The following is a 19,137-nucleotide window of genomic DNA, read 5'->3' on the forward strand; positions in this document are numbered from 1 at the left end:
TCGTGTCCCCAGCACAGCTACTGCCGGAAGAGGTGATGACGGGCGGCGTGCGTGCTGCCAGCTGTCCCTCCCCTCCCCCGCAGGCTGTGAGGCGGGGGCCCCCGTGCTGCCAGCTGAGGCTCCGGAGTCAGAGGGCTCCGTGGCATGAAGTCTCCCCTCTCTCCTCCACGCCTCACAGAGAAGCAGGGTCCTGAGCGGAAGAGGATTAAGAAGGAGCCTGTCACCCGCAAGGCCGGGCTGCTGTTCGGCATGGGGCTGTCCGGGATCCGCGCTGGCTACCCGCTCTCGGAGCGCCAGCAGGTGGCTCTCCTCATGCAGATGACGGCCGAGGAGTCTGCGAACAGCCCAGGTGAGCCCTGGGGGCGGGTGGTCCTGGGGCCCGGGAGGCCCTCCTCCGGGACGGTGGCCCAGCCCCGCAGGTCCCTCCCGGTAACCTCCGCCCATCCTCTCCTCGGCCTGCAGTGGACACGACACCAAAGCACCCCTCCCAGTCGACAGTGTGTCAGAAGGGGACGCCCAATTCTGCCTCAAAAACCAAAGATAAAGTGAACAAGAGAAATGAGCGTGGAGAGACCCGCCTACACCGGGCGGCCATCCGGGGGGACGCCCGGCGTATCAAGGAGCTCATCAGCGAGGGGGCGGACGTCAACGTCAAGGACTTCGCAGGTGAGAGCTCGGAGGGAGGGCCGCGGGGCAGACCCCCTCTTACATGGGATGATCTGCTCTGTGTGTCCAGAGCTGTGCACTGAGAGAGGAGCGTATGTGAGACCAGGAGGCCTTCCCGTGTGGAATCCTAGGTTTTCCCACGGCCCTGGGTGTTGGACCCAAACCTAGTTGAGCACCTCTTTTTTTAAAAAAAAAAAAAAGCCATTTTCCTAAGTTGCATTTTCCAAAGCCCTGGGATCTGTCCACGGGGCAGCTCCGTGTGCGTGCCGACGTGCGCAGCCGCTCCCCGCGAGGCCTCAGCGCGTGCTCACGGAGGCCCTTCCAGACCCGCGGCCGTGGCCACGCTCTGGCTGCAGACGGGGCACATCCTCCCTGTGTGTTGACAGGTGACTTGGGCTGAGGCTGCCCCTTGTGACCCTGTGTTCATTGATCCTGTACCCTGGTCAGCTCGGTGGGCCACATCACCCTCACAGCTTCTTAGTCTGTAGGGTTAACCGCTAGAGGTCACGAGCAGCCCAGAGGCGCCCAAGTAAAGACCCCTCGGCACTTCTAGGCTGGGTGCCCACCAGGCCTCTGTCCTGTCCTTAGCGCTTCCTGAGTGCCGCCCAGAGGCGGGGGTGACCTTGCTGAGGGTTAAGTCACGTACGTGCTGAGTGTCTGTTTCTAGGCTGGACTGCACTGCACGAGGCCTGTAACCGGGGCTACTACGACGTCGCGAAGCAGCTGCTGGCCGCTGGCGCGGAGGTGAACACCAAGGGCCTGGATGACGACACGCCCTTGCACGACGCCGCCAACAATGGGCACTACAAGGTGGGCGCCTCCCCGCGGACCCCACGGCAGGCCTGCCGTTAGACTGTGCAGGGTCCGTAGCCGCCTGTTTCTCTGTCCTTCCTGTTTGCGGGGTGACCAGGAAGTGAATCTTTGACAGGCCCCGCCTCCCCCCAGCCCAGCTCTCTCATCCTGGGTCAGCACCTGGATGGCCTCTCGCGCCGTCTGTGGCTTGTGTGTCAGGGCCCTGCTCTGGCCACTCAGGTGTGGTCGGCCATTAGGAGGTGAGTGGTCATACCCAGGGGAAGGGGAGCTCTGTCTGTCCTTGTCCCTGTGCTGCTGCCACAGCCGGCAGCCTGGACGGGGGTAGACAACGTGGGGTGAGCAGCCCCGGAGCCGCAAGCACCTGGGGCACGGCCCCTTAGGTCCAACGCAGGAGCCGCACGTGTAGGTGAGGGTCTGGCCGCGGTCATCACCACACTGTCCAAGAGGCCCCTGGCCAGAAAAGGGATGGCACGCGTGATGAGGACACATGGCAGCTGTTGAGTGTCTGGTCTGCCGTGGCGGCCCTGCTGGTCACTGTAGGCAGGTGTCAGGGAACCGGCGGTGTGGCCAGTGTGAAAATGACGCGTCGGCGCAGGGAGAGATTGGGAGGTGCTCTGAGCTCAGGGTGCCGAGACACCTGGGACACCTGAGCGCTGATTACAGAGCTGATGTCAGGAATCAGTTAACGTTTTAGGGGAGATGATGGCATTGTGGGGTTTTTGTTGTCACTGTTAAGAGCCATTTTAGAGAAGTATGCTGAAAAACTTTACGAAATATCTGGGATTTGCTAAAAACAAACGGGGCAGGCAGGGACTTACCTGGTGGTCAGTGCTTAAGAATCCGCCTTCCAACACAGGGGATGCAGGTTTGATCCCTGGTCAAGGAACTAAGATCCCACATGCCATGGGGCAACTAAGCCCGCGTGCCGCAACTAGAGAGAAGCCCACGCACCACAACAAAGAGCCCACACACCGCAATGAAAGGTCCTGCACGCCACAGCTAAGACACGACACAGCCAAAAATTAAAAAAAAAGATACCCGGCACAGTGGGCAGGTATGGGGCATGGGTGAAATGCGGCTGGCTGGCTGGTAGGTGATGGAGCTGGGAGGGAGAGGGCTGCCTCCTGAATCTCCGCTTTTCTAATTGTCTTTAAGCTTGTTATTAGGGAGCAGTCAGAGACATGGACACGTGGCCTCAGGTGTGGGCTCTGCAGAGAGGAGAAGGCTGAGGGCCAGGAGATGGGAGATGACCCTGGACTCTCCGGGCGGGCTGGTGGCCTTCAGGGCTGCATACGGCAGAGACCCTTTCTCGGCCGGAGGGAGGACAGCGTGAGGGGACTTCACCTGCGTTGCTGGTCTCAGAGGGAAGGGCCGTAGCCAGGGAACGTGGTGGCCTCAAGCAGTTGGGGTGTTCCTCGGCTGGCAGACAGCAAGGACACGGGACCAGAGCCCTGACTCTGGCCCCAGAATTGTCCAACACCGTGGTGATTTGCCACAGGGCAGGGGAGCTCCTGCCCAGGAAGCGGTGTCCTGCTCCCGCCATGCAGACCCGGGTACAGCTGGGCGTGCAGCCCAGGCTGAAGTGGAGGCCACCGTCCTGTTTGCCAGGCACCTGGGGGAGGCCGTGGGTTCCGCCCCGGCCACCCGAGTGAAGCGAGGATCGAGATGGAGCGAGTCACACAGAATTCTTTGGTTTCCTGGTGCATCTGAACGTTGTCTGCACTGGACAGTTGCCGTTAGGTGTGCAATAGCAGTATCTATAAACAATTTGCACTCCTTCGTTAAGAAATACATTATTGCGGGACTTCTCTGGCAGTCCAGTGGTTAAGACTCCACGCTTCTACTGCAGGGGACACGGGTTCAATCCCTGGTTAGAGAACTAAGATCCTGCATGCTGCGCCATGTGGCCTTAAAAAAAAAAAAAAAAAAAATTATTGCTAAAAAATGTAACTGTCACCTGAAGCTCCGGGAGTCGTGATCTTTTTGCTGGTGGAGGGTCTGAAATACTGCGAGAACTACCAAAATGTGACACAGAGACACCAAGTGAGCAAATGCTGCCGGGGGAATGGCGCCAGTAGACTTGCTGGGTGCAGGGTCGCCACAGACCTTTAGTCTGTAGACAACACGGCATCTGAAGCGTACTAAAGTGAGGTCTGCTGTCCTTGCGTTCAGTGGGTCCTGGGCACGGATTAGCGACAGGTAATCTTACTCTCTGCAATAAATGAAAACATGCAATAAACCTGCTTGCACAAGCTTGGTCTTTGTTTTCTCTACTGTGTAACACGCCCCCCCCCCGCCCCCATAAAAGCCTTCCCCCCAAGTTGCAGGAACCCGGCGGCACGAGGGGAGCAGCCTGTGTGAGTGGTGGGTCTGTGGTGGGAGAGGCCTCGCAGGTGGCACGAATGGCCTCCACCCCTTGGCCTGGTCGTGCTCAGGCCCTGCGAAGGGGCCGCAGTTGGGCATCGGCGTGGTGGCCGCTCAGTGTTTCTCAGGGTCCCTGACGGGCCTCTCGCTGCTCCGCAGGTGGTGAAGCTGCTGCTCCGGTATGGAGGGAACCCCCAGCAGAGCAACAGGAAGGGCGAGACGCCGCTGAAGGTGGCCAGCTCCCCGACCATGGTGAACCTGCTGCTGGGCAAGGGCACCTACACGTCCAGCGAGGAGAGCTCGGCCGGTCAGTGCTGCGGGGGCACGGGCTGGGCAGGGGGCGTCCCCGCGGTCGGCAGGGCTCTCCCGGCAGCCTGCTTGGATGCCTGCTGCTGACAGGCGCCTCTGGACCGTAAGGAGTCCCCCCCCGCCGGGATGGGGGGCTTCCGTGCAGGGCCTCCAGCCCCGTGTCTGTGCAGACCTCTCTGTGGCCCCTCTGCCCAGGGCCGGCCTCAACCTGAACTAAGCCAGGTTACGTGCTCGTTGGGCGGGCGCCCTCCCCTCCCCAGGCGCCGGCAGCCCCTGCCTGAACCACCTCTGACCTCCTCCTCCCTGTCCCCGCAGAGAGCTCTGAGGAGGAGGACGACGCCCCATCATTCGCACCTTCCAGCTCAGTCGACGGCAATAACACGGACTCCGAGTTTGAGAAGGGCCTGAAGCACAAGGCTAAGACTCCGGAGCCCCAGAAAACCGCGACGCCCGTCAAGGACGAGTACGAGTTTGACGAGGACGACGAGCAGGACAGAGTCCCTCCCCTGGACGACAAGCACTTGCTGAAAAAGGATTACAGGAAAGAAGCGAAGTCGAATAGTTTTATTTCTATACCCAAAATGGAAGTGAAAAGTTACACTAAAAACAGCACGATTGCACCAAAGAAGGCGTCTCATCGCATCTTGTCGGACACGTCAGATGAGGAGGACGTCGGTGTCGCCGTGGGGACCGGGGAGAAGCTGAGACTCTCAGCTCACACGCTGCTGCCTGGCAGCAAGACACGGGAGCCTTCCAACTCCAAGCAGCAGAAGGAAAAAAATAAAGTGAAAAAGAAGCGAAAGAAAGAAATAAAGGGCAAAGAAGTGCGGTTTGGGAAGAGGAGCGACAAGTTCTGCTCCTCTGAGTCCGAGAGCGAGTCTTCGGAGAGCGGCGGGGACGGCGGGGACTCGGCGGGGAGCCCCGGCTGCCTCAAGGAGTCCCCGCTGGTGCTGAAGGACCCTGCCCTGTTCAGCTCCCTGTCCGCCTCCTCCACCTCGTCCCACGGCAGCTCCGCCCCCCAGAAGCATAACCCCAGCCACGCGGATCCGCACGCCAAGCACTGGCGGACGGACAATTGGAAAACCATCTCCTCTCCAGCCTGGTCCGAGGTCAGCTCCTTAACAGACTCCACGAGGACGAGACTGAGCAGCGAGTCTGATGGCTCCTCCGAGGGCTCCAGCGTGGAGTCGCTCAAGCCGGTCAGGAGGAGGCAGGAGCACAGGAAGAGGGCCGGCCTGCAGGGCACGCTGCCCGATAGGAAGAACTCTTTCCATCCGGGCGGGGACGGCGCCATCCCCAAGCTGGACAAGGAGGGCAAAGTCGTCAAGAAGCACAAGACAAAACATAAACACAAAAGCAAGGAGAAGGGGCTGTGCTCCGTCAGCCAGGAGCTGAAGCTGAAGAGCTTCACCTACGAGTACGAGGACTCCAAGCAGAGGGCAGACAAGGCCATCCTCCTGGACGACGTGCCGGCCGAGAACAAGCTGAAAGGCCTGAAGCACGAGAGAGACCACTGTAAGAAAGAGGAGAAGCTCGGCAAAATGAAGTCGGAGGAGAAAGAGTGGCTCTTTAAGGACGAGATGATCAAGGTCTCCAGAGAGGAGAAGTCGCTCAAGAGAATCAGGGACCTGAACAAGGATGGGGGCAGGGCCTTCCGGGAGGAGAAGGACCGTTCCAACAAAGCCGACAAGGAGAAATTGCTGAAGGAAAAATCTCCAAAAGAGGAAAAGCTGAGGCTCTACAAAGAGGAAAGAAAGAAGAAGTCCAAAGACAGGCCCTCAAAATTAGAGAAAAAGAATGACTTTAAAGAGGATAAAATTTCAAAAGAGAAGGAGAAGACCTTCAAAGAGGACAAAGATAAAGAAAAACTCAAAAAAGTGTACAGGGAGGATTCTGCTTTTGATGACTATTGTAACAAAAGCCAGTTTCTGGAGAACGAAGACACTAAGTTTAGTCTTTCTGACGACCAGGACCGGTGGTTTTCTGACTTGTCAGACTCGTCCTTCGATTTCAAAGGGGAAGATAGCTGGGACTCTCCAGTGACAGACTACAGGGACATGAAGAGCGAGTCCGTGGCCAGGCTGATCCTGGAGACGGTGAAAGAGGACAGCAAGGAGAAGAGGCGGGAGAACAAGGCCCGGGAGAAGCGCCCTGACAGGGACATCTTCTCTCGGAAGAAGGACAGGGACGGCCTGGAGCGGGGCTCGGAGCGGAGGAGGGAGCACGCGGCCGACAGGCCCAGGGCCGTGCCCGGCTACCTCTGCGAGAAGGACAAGCGGCGGCGGGAGGCTGCGGAAGGCGGCCGCGACAGGAAGGAGGCCCCCGAGGCCGCCAGGGAGCGGAGAGACGGCCGCGCGAAGCCCGAGGAGGGGCACCGCGAGGAGCTGAAGGAGCACGGCGGCGAGGGGGTCTTCAAGGACAGGCCCGAGTGCGACTTCGGGAAGAGCCTGGAGCCCTGGGAGAGGCATCACCCGGCGCGAGACAAGGAGAAGAAGGAGAAGCTAAAGCTAGAGAAGTACAAAGAGAAGTCCAGTGACAAGGACAAAAACGAGAAGCTGATCCTTGAGAAATGTCAGAAGGACAAGGAATTTGATAAGTGTTTTAAAGAGAAAAAGGATGCCAAGGAAAAGCACAAAGATGTGCATAGCAAAGACAAAGAGAGAAAAGCATCTCTCGACCAAGGTAAAGACAAACGGGAGAAGACTTTCCCCGGCATTCTCTCGGAGGACTTCTCTGAAAAAAAAGATGAAAAAAAGGGCAAAGAGAAAAGCTGGTACATTGCAGATATATTCACTGATGAAAGCGAAGATGAAAAAGATGACTACACGGCGAGCGGATTCAAAGTCGGGGAGGCCGGCGAGGGGCGGGGGGATGGCCCCCCCGAGAGGGAGGACGGGCGGGAGCCGCACCCCCACGACAGGCACCGGAAGCACTCGGCCGACAGGCAGCACGCGGAGAAGCAGAAAGACAAAGAAATCCGGGAGAAGAAGAAGGAGAAAGGCGCCACAGACGGAGGCAAGGACAAGAAAGAGAGAACCTTGGAAAAGCACAAAGAGAAGAAGGACAGAGAGTCCACGGAGAAGTACAAGGACCGGAAGGACCGAGCGTCGGTGGACGCCACTCAGGACAAGAGGGGCAGGCAGAAGCTGCCCGAGAAGGCGGAGAGGAGGCCCCCCGCGGAGGACAGGGCCAGGAGCAGGCACCGGGAGAGGCCCGACCGGGAGCAGGGCCGCGAGAGGAAGGCGGGCAAGGGCGCCGACGCGGAGAAGAGCCTGCTGGAGCGGCTGGAGGAGGCGGCGCTGCAGGACTTGCGCGAGGACTCCAACGACAAGGCCAGCGACGCGTCGTCGGACGGCTTCCCCGACCGCGGCCACGACCCGGGCCTCGGCGCCCTCCTGGAGGTGCCCTTCCCGGAGCCCCCGGAGGAGCGGGCGCGGGAGAGGGAGCGGCACCGGCACGCCTCGTCCTCCTCCAAGAAGAGCCACGACCGAGAGCGGGTCAGGAAGGACAAGCCCGAGAAGAAAGAGAAGAGCGACGACTGCAAGGACGCGGGCGGCCGGAAGGACACCGGCCCGTACGAGAAGGAGGTCCTGGAGGCCGACGCTTACGGCCTCTCCTACAGCATCAAGGCCGACGCAGAGGACGAGTTAGAGAAAACCATCGAGTTGTTTTCTACCGAAAAGAAGGAGAAAAATGATCCTGAAAGAGAACCTGCCAAGAAGGTAGAGAAGGAACTGAGGCCTTACGGCTCTAGCACCCTGAGCCTCCTGAAGGAGAAGAGGCGGCGGGAGAAGCACCGGCACCGGGACCGGCACGGGGACGGGCCCCCGCGGCACCACCGGGAGGAGCTCAAGCCCGCCGCCAGGGACAAGGACAACCCTCCCGGCTCCTTCCGAGACAAGCCCAAGGACGAGGGCGGGAAGCTCGGCGAGGCCAAGCTGAAGGAGAAGGTCAAGGAGAATCTGGAGAAAGAAAAGGGCGACCCCGTGAAGCTCAGCAACGGGAATGACAAGCTCCTCCCGGTCAGAGACCCAGGGAAGAAAGACGTCCGGCCCCGGGAGAAGCTCCTGGGCGACGGGGACCTGATGATGACGAGCTTCGAGCGGATGCTCTCCCAGAAGGACCTGGAGATCGAGGAGCGCCACAAACGGCACAAGGAGAGGATGAAGCAGATGGAGAAGCTGCGCCACCGCTCTGGTGACCCCAAGCTCAAGGAGAAGGCCAGGCCCGCCGAGGACGGGCGGAAGAAAAGCCTGGACGGCCCGCCGAAGAAGCCGCTGGGGCTGGACCCTGCCCCGAAGGACAGGAAGCTCAAGGAGCCCGCTCCCGCCGCCCCTGCTGCCGAGAACAAGCCCCACCCGGGGCCCGCGGTGGACCCCCGAGACTGGCTGGCGGGCCCCCACATGAAAGAGGTCTTGCCCGCTTCCCCCAGGCCGGACCACGGCCGGCCCACCGGGGTCCCCACCCCCGCCTCGGTGGTGTCCTGCCCCAGCTACGAGGAGGCCATGCACACGCCCCGGACCCCGTCCTGCAGCGCCGACGACTACCCCGACCTCATGTTCGACTGCGCAGACCCCCAGCCCGTGTCCAGCACGTCCGCCAGCGCCTGCTCACCCTCCTTCTTCGACAGGTTCTCCGTGGCCGCGAGCGGGGTTTCAGAAACCCCGGGCCAGACACCTACGAGGCCGCTGTGCACGAACCTTTACCGCTCCGTGTCCGTGGACATCAGGAGGACCCCTGAGGAAGAGTTCGGACTTGGGGACAAGCTGTTCAGACAGCAGAGCGTCCCTGCCGTGCCCAGCTACAGTTCGCCGGGGCGGCACCCGGAGGACAAGGCCCCGGGGCCCCCAGCACCCACCGAGAAGTTCGCCTGCCTGTCTCCGGGGTATTACTCCCCGGACTATGGCATCCCCTCCCCCAAAGCGGACGCCTTGCACTGCCCGCCTGCGGCCGCAGCCAACATCACCCCCTCCCCAGAGGGCGCCTTCTCTGGCTTACCGACAAAGTCCCCCCCGTCACACAGAGACGAGCTCTTGGCCCCGTCCATGGAGGGGGCCCTTCCCCCTGACCTTGGCATTCCCCTGGATGCCACGGAGGACCAGCAGGCCACCGCGGCCATCATCCCCCCGGAGCCCAGCTTCCTGGAGCCCCTGGACGAGGGCCCCTTCAGCACCGTCATCACAGAGGAGCCGGTCGAGTGGGCGCACCCCGCCACCGTGGAGCAGGGCCTCCCCTCTGGCCTCATCGGGGGCACCCCTGAAAACCCCGCCAGCTGGCCCGTGGGGTCGGACCTCCTGCTGAAGTCCCCACAGAGATTCCCAGAGTCCCCGAAACATTTCTGCCCTGCCGAGTCTCTCCACCCGGAGCCCCCTTACCCGGTGTCCCCCGTTTCATACCCTCTGTCGGTCCCCGAGCCGGGCCTGGAAGTCAAGGACGAGGCCGGGGAAGCAGTGCCGGCCGCCATCTCTGCTTCAGAAGAGCCAGCCGCGTTCGCCCCTCCCTCCAGGCTGGAGTCCTTCTTCAGTAACTGCAAGTCCGTCCCGGAAGCACCCCCCGACGCGCCCCCCGAGCCTGCGTGTGTGACGGCCATGACTCAGGTGGAGGCCCTGGGTCCCCTGGAGAATAACTTCCTGGAAAGTGGTCACAACCTGTCTGCCCTCGGCCAGGTGGAGCCGGTGCCCTGGCCCGGTGCCTTCCCCGCCGCCGAGGATGACCTCGACCTGGGACCTTTCTCGCTGCCGGAGCTTCCTCTCCAGACGAAGGATGTTTCCGACGTCGAAGCAGAGCCTGTGGAAGAGAGTCCTCTCGTTCCTCTGGACAACAGCCCCGCGCTCCCGAGCGGCGGGGACGTCTCTGTGGCAGCTGCTGATGAACAGCTGGTGCTGCCTCCTGACCAGGCGGCCGCCCGGCTCACTACCGAGCCTGCGCCTGAGCCCCCAGAGGAGCCGAAGCCGGCCGCGCTGCCCGAGGCCACAGTGGAGGCCGGGGCCGGGCCGGAGGGGAGGGCCCCCGAGGACCCCGCCCCTGGCTCCGGGCCCACGCCCGCCCCCTCGGAGCAGCATCCACCGGGGAGTGGGGACGAGCAGGCCGAGGGCCCAGAGCCCTCGGCCACGCCCCACAGTGCTCCCGACGCCCCCGGGGACGGCCCGGCCCAGGCCCGCGCAGTGGATGGGGCCGGCCCCCAGGACAGTGCCGGGCTCGAGGGGCCTCCGGACGGCGTCCAGCCTGAAGCCCCCGAACCGGAAGCCAAACCGACAGCCGAAGCCCCAAAGGCGCCCAAGGTGGAGGAGATCCCCCAGCGCATGACCAGGACCCGGGCCCAGATGCTGGCCAACCAGCACAAGCAGAGCTCGCCGCCCGCCGAGAAGGAGCCCGCGGCCGCGCCCGCCGCCAGGGCCAAGGGCCGCGGCTCCGAGGACGATGACCCCCAGGCCCAGCACCCGCGCAAACGCCGCTTCCAGCGCTCCAGCCAGCAGCTGGCCCAGCAGATGCACACGTCCACACGTCAGACGCGGGAGGTGATCCAGCAGACCCTGGCTGCCATCGTGGACGCCATCAAGCTGGACGACATCGAGCCTTACCACAGCGACAGGTCCAACCCGTACTTTGAGTACCTGCAGATCAGGAAGAAGATCGAGGAGAAGCGCAAGATTCTCTGCTACATCAGCCCGCAGGCGCCCCAGTGCTACGCCGAGTACGTCACCTACACCGGCTCCTACCTCTTGGACGGCAAGCCGCTCAGCAAGCTGCACATCCCCGTGGTGAGTGCCTGCCCGGGGGGCGCCCCCCAGGCCCCGGACCCACTGCGCCGTCCTGCCTGGCCTTCCCCGTCTGCCCCGGGTCGGCTCCCACCCGCTCCGCGTGCTTGGCCCTCAGCTGACCCAGGCTCCACCCACGTGGGGCACGCCTGGCCCCCTCCCTGGCTCAGTGCTCCCTCCACCCCCTTCAACAGCCCGAGGGCTCCCCAGACTCCAGTCCTGGCCCCCAGCGGCCCCACGGCGCCAACCCAAGGCCAGACCCCAGTCCTTTTCCCCCAGAGACCTGAGGGCTCCTCTCTGCCTCCTCAAAGCAGGTCCTTCCTTGCGTTTCCAGGCTTCCCCACCTGCCCAGTCAGGCCCACGCCCCGCCTCTCGGCCGTCTGTTCGCGTGCCCCCTCCCCTGGGTGGTTCGCCCCACGTCTGTGCATATGTGACCTGTCTGAGTCTGAGCCCCGCCGTGCACACCCCACCCCCTCTTCACGCCCGGACGCGGGCCGTTGGCAGGTCCTGGCACACAAAGTCGCACGGGGAGCGCACATCCTGTACGTGCTGCCGCCCCCCGCCCCCCGCCCCCCGCCCCCCGCCCCCCGCCCCCCGCCCCAGCAGCAGGCACAGGCGCCGCGGCCAGTAGAGCTGATCTCAGCCACCTGTGCTCAGTGGTCCCAGAGCCGCCCCGGCCCCCAGGCTTCGCCATGCTCCCCAGGTGCTGCCCACCCACACCTGTGTGGCAGACTGGCCTCATTTTTTGACCAGCCCACCCCACCCCCACCCCGTGAGGAAAAGCCCATCTTTCTGCTTGTTCTGTCTGTCGGGCCTGGGAGAAGCCCCCGTAATGGCTGTCAGTGCCGCCCGGGACGGGCCCCCTCCGTGGCGCTACGTCACACGCGTGGCTCCTGCTGTCAGACCTCGGCACGTCACACGCGTGGCTCCTGCTGTCAGACCTCGGCCTGCGCTGCCTGTTCCCAGGCAGAGAGGGGGAGCCCGAGGCACTGGATTCAGGGGAACCTGGCCTGGGATCCCTGGTCAGTGAGACTTTTGCTGTTTGCTTTCAGTAACTAAAATTTAGACAAACAGTACCGTGGCCACCATAGAGCACTGGAAACTAGAGAGAAAGCTGTGCTCCTGCCTCCCCCTGGACCCCTGCCACCCGAGTTCACCCCGCAGCAGCCTGTGTGTCTCCCGGAGCTCAGCCCTTTCTAGAGGCGGGCTCCGGTTCACAGCCTGTCGCCCCGCAACCCGCAACAGCCCCAAACAAGACCCCTGTACAGAGACCACCGCAGGCGCCCAAGAGGCAAGGGGAGGCCGGCACCCTGGCCCCCGGGGGCGTGATGGGCAGGACGTGCGGCCAAAGAGACCCGGCTGGGTGGTTTCATCTCGGGTTTTGAGATAATCTTAGACCGAAAAGTTGGAAGAGAGCATGTACCTTGAGCTTGGGCCTCGAGTCCAGCCCCTCAGGGGGTCTTGTCTGTGGCAGCCACTGTACCGTGGGCTATTTATTCCTCTCCTCCAGCCCGAGGTCGTGGCCACACGAGCCACCGCACCCTACTTGGCCTCGGCCACCAGGGGCTCCTCGGCAGTCCCGTGCTTCCTGGCCCCACGAGAGGCTCCAGCCCATCTGGTGCTGTTGTGACACGTGACACGTTTCCTGTGTGTTTCGGAAGCACCGGCTTCTTCTCCCGGGAGAAGCGCCCTCCCGGGTTCAAGGGTGGCCTCCGGCATCTGGGGGTGGTACCCGGGCGAGCCCTCTCCCTCGCTGACGCCCTGGGAAGATGGGCGGGCCCAGCTGTCCTGTTTGTGTGGCCTCCGGGCAGCTGTGTCCCACTGGGTCTCACGGTTACTCAGGGTGCGTGAAGCCCGCGGTAAACAGAGGACACCCTGCCCCTCCTCCGTCCCCTCTTGGCCGCGCAAGGGCCGCGGTGCAGATGCCCTCTGTTCTGAGCTTCCCTCGCCGCCTCCCCCATCTCTGCCGCCCCCTCCCCGCCCTCCTCACAGCCACACGCGGGGCGGACGGGCGCTCGCTCACCTACTCTCAGGGACAGGCAGCACCTCGCGTGTCCGCGTCTTCACGGGACTGTGGTCTCCGGGGTGACTCCCGCGAGTGGGCGGCCGGGGTGGGTCACGGCCCCCGCTGACCCCCGTCTCCCCCTGTGACCACAGATCGCGCCCCCTCCCTCCCTGGCGGAGCCCCTGAAGGAGCTGTTCAAGCAGCAGGAGGCCGTGCGTGGGAAGCTGCGCCTGCAGCACAGCATCGAGCGGGTAAGCGGGCGGCCGCGGGAGCAGGGCACCGGCCCGGGGGGTCCCAGCTCACCAGCCCCTCTCCTGCAGGGCACCCGGCCCGGTGGCTCCCAGCTCACCAGCCCCTCTCCTGCAGGGCACCGGCCCGGGGGGGGGTCCCAGCTCACCAGCCCCTCTCCTGCAGGGCACCGGCGCGGGGGCTCCCAGCTCACCAGCCCCTCTCCTGCAGGGCACCCGGCCCGGGGGGGGTCCCAGCTCACCAGCCCCTCTCCTGCAGGGCACCGGCCCGGGGGGGGTCCCAGCTCACCAGCCCCTCTCCTCCAGGAAAAGCTGATCGTCTCCTGCGAACAGGAGATCCTGCGGGTTCACTGCCGGGCGGCGAGGACCATCGCGAACCAGGCAGTGCCGTTCAGCGCCTGCACCATGCTGCTGGACTCGGAGGTGTACAACATGCCGCTCGAGAGTCAGGTGGGTGCCCGGGCCTGTGGGGGGGGGGGGGCGTGCCCCCGCCGGGTGACGGGTCGGCACTGGAGCGGCGCTGGGGTCACGGGCTGGGCCTCTACTGAAAGTTCCCTCTGAAACTCACGTGCGATCTGCACGCGCAGCAGCTGGAGCTGCTGCACCAGGGCTTCCTCAGCGAAGGCCCCAGAGAGGCCGTCACGCTGGGGACCACCGTGCTGCTGCCCCCGACGGGCATGCGGGCCCAGGGCCTGCCCATCGGTTGGCGCACACGGTGTGCCTCGTCTGTCCACTCCAGAGTCCAGCCCGCCTCCCTCCGCCCCCAGGGCTGTGTTTGTCCCATGAGGTCACACCCTTCCCCAGCCGACCCCCGTCCCCGTGGTACCTGTGCCCCTAAGGGCCCCACCAGTCCGCTGACACACGGAGATCTAAAATGTGCAGAAAGCAAGTCGGTTCCCATCCTCCCTGATGTTCTCTCCTACCTCGCAGCCACTGTGACTCTCAGCCCATCAGCCCAGAGCATGTCTTTCTGGGCCAGGCCTCGGTGCTGAGTTCCCTCCTGACAGAGGCCCCTAGTGACCCCAGGCCCACAGGTGGATCACATGGACCCCTGGGTGTCTGAGCAGCATTCCCAGGTTGGCCGCGTGGTGACGTACGGTGGTTCAGTTAAACCTTTTTCTTTTTAGTGGGTTAAACAGTCCTTACATGTAACCTTTAAGGATACATCTGTAAAAGCTTCTACGTTTAACACTATGCATAGTGACGCGTTTTGTCCACAAAGTATTTTAGGGATTGGGTGGAAGTTTTGCTTTTTTGCATCTGAAAGAAAAAAGAATTTGCTCACCTTCAAGGGATTGCTGCGTTTCCTCTGAATGTCAAGGAGACAGGACTCTCAGGCTGCAGCCTCCTCCCCTCAAGCCCCTTTGTAGTGGGGCCTGGGCTTCCCCTAGGCAGGTGGTTGCATGTGGCTGGGCGAGAGAGAGACTTTCCCGCCCCAAGACCCAGACCCGGGAGGCCCTGCAGACCCAGCTGGCAGGAGCCTGTGGGGACCTCCTGCTCCCGAGGCTGCCCTGCTTGTAAACCACAGTCCGCCGTGGGCGGCCTGCAGCCACCCCAGGCCTCCCAGACGTCCTTTCAAAGAAAAAGTCACTGCCGCTTTTCACCCTCGCCGGCTCGCCCTGGGGCCTCCCCAGGAGATGGAGGGGAGCCTGAAGGCGCCGCCGGGGTCCCGAGTCACGGCCTGGAGAGCTGGTGGGGGAGGGAGGGCCCTGCTGGTCGGCCCTTGGCCGGGGGACATGGGGCTTGACGTGCCAGGCAGGCCCACCCCTCCCGACGCCCACACGTGCCTCACTCTCCCGCCAGGGCGATGAGAACAAGTCGGTGCGGGATCGGTTCAACGCCCGCCAGTTCATCTCCTGGCTGCAGGACGTGGACGACAAGTACGACCGCATGAAGGTGAGCCCCGGCGGCGGCGGTGGCGGCGGGGCCAGGGCTCTTCTGGGCGGGGGCGGCAGGGCCGTGTTCGGAGGAGGCAGCTTCAGACTCGCCCTGAGCCCGGCTGGCAGTGAGGGAGCCGAGGCCTCCCCGCCCCCATGTTGCCTCTTAGAGTGTCTTCCCTCCTGTCCAGGTGTGCGGGGAGCAGCTCCTGTCACCAGCTGGCGGTCAGACCTCTGTGGGACCCCACCTTGAGCCCTCCTCAAAGGTCACAGCATCCACCCATCACCCCTGCCCTGGCTGTGCTGACCAGTGCAGCGGGCAGAGGACGGGGGGGAGATAGAGAGAGATTAGCAAGTAAGAAGCAAGTCCTTGTCTGCACCCGGGGTCCCCTGTGAACAGAGACCGGCAGTGACGTGCCCATTACAGAATTAACACCTAGAAGCCGGCACCCGGGAAGCCCCAGGAGGCAGGGCCCGCTGCGTGGAGCTGATGGAGGCGTGACCCAGGCTCCCACGCTGGGCTGCCAGCCTCACCCCTGGCCTCAGTGACCCTGCCTCCGGCACTGCGGCAGCGCACCCAGAGGGGCGGCCAGGAGGCCAGAGGCCAGAGCAGAGAGGAACCACCCTACAGGGCGTTCAGGCCCAGCTGAGGCCGGGCCCAGACCGCATTTCTAACAAGCTCCAAGGTGACCGTTCGGGGGTTCCACGGTCACTCCTCCCACCACCAGCCAGCCTGAAGGGAGCTGCACGGGAAACTTTCCTATAAAGCGAGAAATAATTTCTGACCAAAGTAAAGTTAGACTTGGTACATTACAAAGACAACGTAAGTCTCATTTCCTTAATGTGCCAAGAACTTACAAACCAATAAGAAAAAAAGATGGATAGAAGAAAGGAATTGGTGAAGTACGGAGAGTGCAGGGGCACGAAACGGCCACCTGCGTGGCCAATGGTCTCAGAGCACAGCGTGGACGAGGTCCTATTCGGGAGACAGGCTGCCCTCCCTCAGTTCCTGCAGCCCTGGGACAACTCCGGACACGCCGGTCATGTGTCACGGGGTTTAGCCTAACAAAGAGTTTCATTTTAGTCACTGAAAACTCAGGGGTACGTACAATTCAGTACAGTGGTGGAAACCCAGCGGCCCATCAATTTAGTCAAGAGATGGAAACGCTATGTAACACTTTAAGTGAGGTGAAAGCAGCCGGACTCCTGAGGGTGTCTGAGCTGTCACGCTTTTTGTTAACGTCTCCCTGAGGATGACGAGTGGCCCAGGCATGCCGAGGAGGACACGGCTGGCCGCTGGAGCACGTGGGGCTTGTTTCCAGAGCATTTTAACTGAACTATTTTAAGCAAATCAGAAATTGTAATACCTGGCCCTACATGCTTGTGTGCACATCTAAGAAAATAAGATGCACACTGTCACGTCGTTAACTCTGTTCACCTGAAGTCTGGTCTTCCGCCCGCTGTGCTCTGTGCCGCCCGCCTGTACCCCAAACGCCGCCCCCCCACCCCACCCCCCACGTGCTGTTGGTAACCCAGGTACCGTCATTATTTCAGTTTCAACATTCTCCTTTCTTAACATGAAATACAGAGTACGCCTTTAGTAGTATCCCGCTTAAGAGTAAACACGTGAACATTAATTTTTAGCAACTAAGTGCATTTCTAAAAGGCATAATTTCCACTGTGAATGCAAATGAAGCCAATGTTACCAACCATAAATAAGATAAATGGAAAATGAAAACAGAAGAGCAGAGCTATTATAAATTCCGGCTAGAGGCTGTGGTGAAACCCCCAGGGGTGGGGGCACAGAGCAGGGATGACGAACAGACCCCCGTGTGGTCAGCAAGGCCACTCATCACCGCGCAGGACGAGACCCAGACGCGAGAGGTCGTCCTGAGGCCAGAGCGTGAATGGGTCCCCTGCCCCGAGCTCCCGGGAGGCGCTGCGGCAGAGGGAGTGGGTGCGGGGGCGGCCGGGCTCTCGCCTCCCCTCCCCTCACCTGCTGCGTTTCCCGCGTAGACGTGTCTCCTGATGCGGCAGCAGCACGAGGCCGCGGCCCTCAACGCTGTGCAGAGGATGGAGTGGCAGCTGAAGGTGCAGGAGCTGGACCCCGCCGGGCACAAGTCCCTGTGTGTGAACGAGGTGCCCTCCTTCTACGTGCCCATGGTCGACGTCAACGACGACTTCGTGCTCCTGCCGGCCTGACGCGCTGGGGCAGCTGCCCGGGTCACAGGCGAGCCCCCCAAGCCGCCGCCGCCGAGTCCGGGCGGTGGGAGGAGACCACGTCCCCGGGGGGGACACCCAGGGAGAAGCCCGCGCTGGGCCCCTGGCACGCGGCTCTTTCACGCCCGCCGCCGCGGGAGGACGAGGAGCCGGGGACGCGGGCACGGACACGGCAGACTCGGGCTCTTTCCGGCGGCTGCACGGGCATCTCAGGAGCTGCGGGACGGAGAGCGTTTTTTAAATTCCTTGTTCCATTTCTGATCGACGAAAGAGAATAAAATCAAGGCGTCCACCCCTCACGAACAGCGGCCTCCGGGGTCGGAGGGTGAGGAGAGCTTCGGGCCGGCTGCGTCCTGTCGCCGCGAAGCTGCCGACGGTGCCGGCCTGAGACCTGGGCTGGGACGCCGGGCCGGGTGAGGGCCTGGCTGCGCCGCCCGCCCGCCTCGCAGGGACACGCAGGCAGGACTCCGGGTTGTGTTTTTAATGGAGTCAAATCCACGTGGTTTGTATATTTTTTCCTTTAATCTTGGGCATTTTGTTTCTCTTTCTGAGAACATAACTTGAAACACTACAGAGCCAATAATCATATAAAAAGTGTACCCGTAAACGCTGTACAGTTTTATACACGTTCACAATGTACTTTTGCTGCCTTCTAGATAATTTATTTTGCAACACATTACTGCACAGTTGTAAATAACTTATGTACTGTAACATCACTTCAGTTATGTGTAAAGAAATAAATAAATTAATTAAATGCTCTTTGTACACGACAGGCCCCTCAGGAGGGTGGACGTGGCTGTGAAGGGAGGGTTCCCGCCCTGCAAATCCCAGTGTCTTCCACTTTTTTCCTACCAAATGAGTAGATTTTAATTTTGAAACAAATTATACTCCCCCCGCCCCCCTTTCCTGCCCTCCACTCAACAACTGGGGCTGCTGGCCGGGACGGCAGGGGTTGCCCGGAGGCTCTTTCCCAGGGCCCATCAGAGCGGGCAGGAGACAGGCGAGGCGTGTGCTGGGGCAGCAGGTCCCCTGGGTGGCACGGCTGTGGAGGGACCACTGTCTCCCGACTCCCCGTGGGGCTGCCACGTGGGAGTCCCCACCCGGGACGCGTGTCCCGACTGAAGACCGGCTCGCGGGGCAGGAGTCGGAGATCTGAGCCCAGCGTGACCTGGGGTCTGTGCTCCTCTCCAAGGAGGGCGCGCACAGGGCCGGGCCGGGGGCCCCTTCTGAGCAGAGCGTCTGCCCTGCCCGCTCCATCCACAATTCCCGTCCAACGGCTGGCTCCAGCTGGAGGGCAACGGGTGGAGGCTGCAGGGCCAGGCAGGGGGTCTGGGGTGGCCCTAGCCCTTGCCCGAGTCCTCGGGCACCTCGCTCCCTCCCCCGTGCTTTCTGTACCTGGCGGGGGTGGGAGCTGCAGACATGACCCCACTCGGGAGTGAGAGCCCAGCCCTGTGCCACCAGCATGCCCCACAGAGCAGCCCCGGTTTCCTCTTTCTGGGCTGCCTGGCCCGACCCAGGCCCTCGGTTTCTGCCTCAGAGACACCCCGACTCTGCATTCCCCTTTGTGCGAATCCCTGCCCTCCGCCCCGGCCGGTCCCACCTCGAGTGGCCCTGGGGCGGGGCCAGAGCCTTCATTGCCCAGTGTCTTTCTAAACAGCATGAATTAGGTCGCACCTGTTCATCTGGCACATCCTGGCATCAGCAACTTCAGGCCACCCCGCAGAGACCCCGCACTCAGGTCCCGCCCGTTGTAGGTGCTGGTCCCGCTGCAGCAAGCGCATCGGGAGGTGTACCCCGTGCTCTGGCGCGTCTACACCACAGTGACATTGTGACATCACGACGTCGCTTTCCTGGCTCTGCGTGTGACTTCCTGCATG

General features: G+C 62.5%; 2 protein-coding genes and 2 long non-coding RNA genes across 13 annotated transcripts in view; 1 reads left to right on the plus strand and 3 right to left on the minus strand.

Moving 5' to 3' along the window:
* ANKRD11 (ankyrin repeat domain containing 11) overlaps positions 1 to 18,025 on the plus strand; it is a 163,249-nt gene extending 145,224 nt beyond the window's left edge. For 6 of the 10 annotated variants that reach the window (XM_061172687.1, XM_061172683.1, XM_061172686.1 and 3 more), the window contains 10 exons: positions 179 to 349; positions 463 to 666; positions 1,334 to 1,476; positions 4,003 to 4,150; positions 4,468 to 10,913; positions 13,068 to 13,166; positions 13,470 to 13,613; positions 14,967 to 15,059; positions 15,232 to 15,306; positions 17,057 to 18,025. In XM_061172687.1, coding sequence (XP_061028670.1) covers positions 179 to 349; positions 463 to 666; positions 1,334 to 1,476; positions 4,003 to 4,150; positions 4,468 to 10,913; positions 13,068 to 13,166; positions 13,470 to 13,613; positions 14,967 to 15,059; positions 15,232 to 15,306; positions 17,057 to 17,242 — 7,709 coding nt within the window. In that variant the 3' untranslated portion in view covers positions 17,243 to 18,025. Of the gene's footprint in view, positions 1 to 178; positions 350 to 462; positions 667 to 1,333; positions 1,477 to 4,002; positions 4,151 to 4,467; positions 10,914 to 13,067; positions 13,167 to 13,422; positions 13,614 to 14,966; positions 15,060 to 15,231; positions 15,396 to 17,056 lie in introns of those variants that run through there. The other 4 variants (XM_061172688.1, XM_061172691.1, XM_061172690.1 and 1 more) reach the window with 3 other exon arrangements.
* Positions 2,457 to 13,021, minus strand: LOC133077901 (uncharacterized). The gene is made up of 7 exons (XR_009697802.1): positions 12,934 to 13,021; positions 12,334 to 12,531; positions 9,549 to 10,766; positions 8,767 to 8,889; positions 4,507 to 4,676; positions 3,586 to 3,691; positions 2,457 to 3,387 (listed from the first exon to the last, which is right to left on the minus strand). It is a non-coding gene; the product is annotated as an uncharacterized LOC133077901 (long non-coding RNA).
* Positions 13,112 to 14,748, minus strand: LOC133077902 (uncharacterized). The gene is made up of 3 exons (XR_009697803.1): positions 14,449 to 14,748; positions 13,990 to 14,032; positions 13,112 to 13,627 (listed from the first exon to the last, which is right to left on the minus strand). It is a non-coding gene; the product is annotated as an uncharacterized LOC133077902 (long non-coding RNA).
* LOC133078999 (uncharacterized) overlaps positions 16,560 to 19,137 on the minus strand; it is a 46,340-nt gene continuing 43,762 nt past the window's right edge. The window contains exons 3-4 of the mRNA XM_061174225.1: positions 18,935 to 19,130; positions 16,560 to 17,476 (exon numbers count right to left, since the gene is read on the minus strand). Coding sequence (XP_061030208.1) covers positions 17,470 to 17,476; positions 18,935 to 19,130 — 203 coding nt within the window. The 3' untranslated portion in view covers positions 16,560 to 17,469. The remainder of the gene's footprint in view (positions 17,477 to 18,934; positions 19,131 to 19,137) is intronic.

This window comes from Eubalaena glacialis, chromosome 18 (assembly GCF_028564815.1).
Source record: "Eubalaena glacialis isolate mEubGla1 chromosome 18, mEubGla1.1.hap2.+ XY, whole genome shotgun sequence".
NCBI lineage: Eukaryota > Metazoa > Chordata > Mammalia > Artiodactyla > Balaenidae > Eubalaena > Eubalaena glacialis.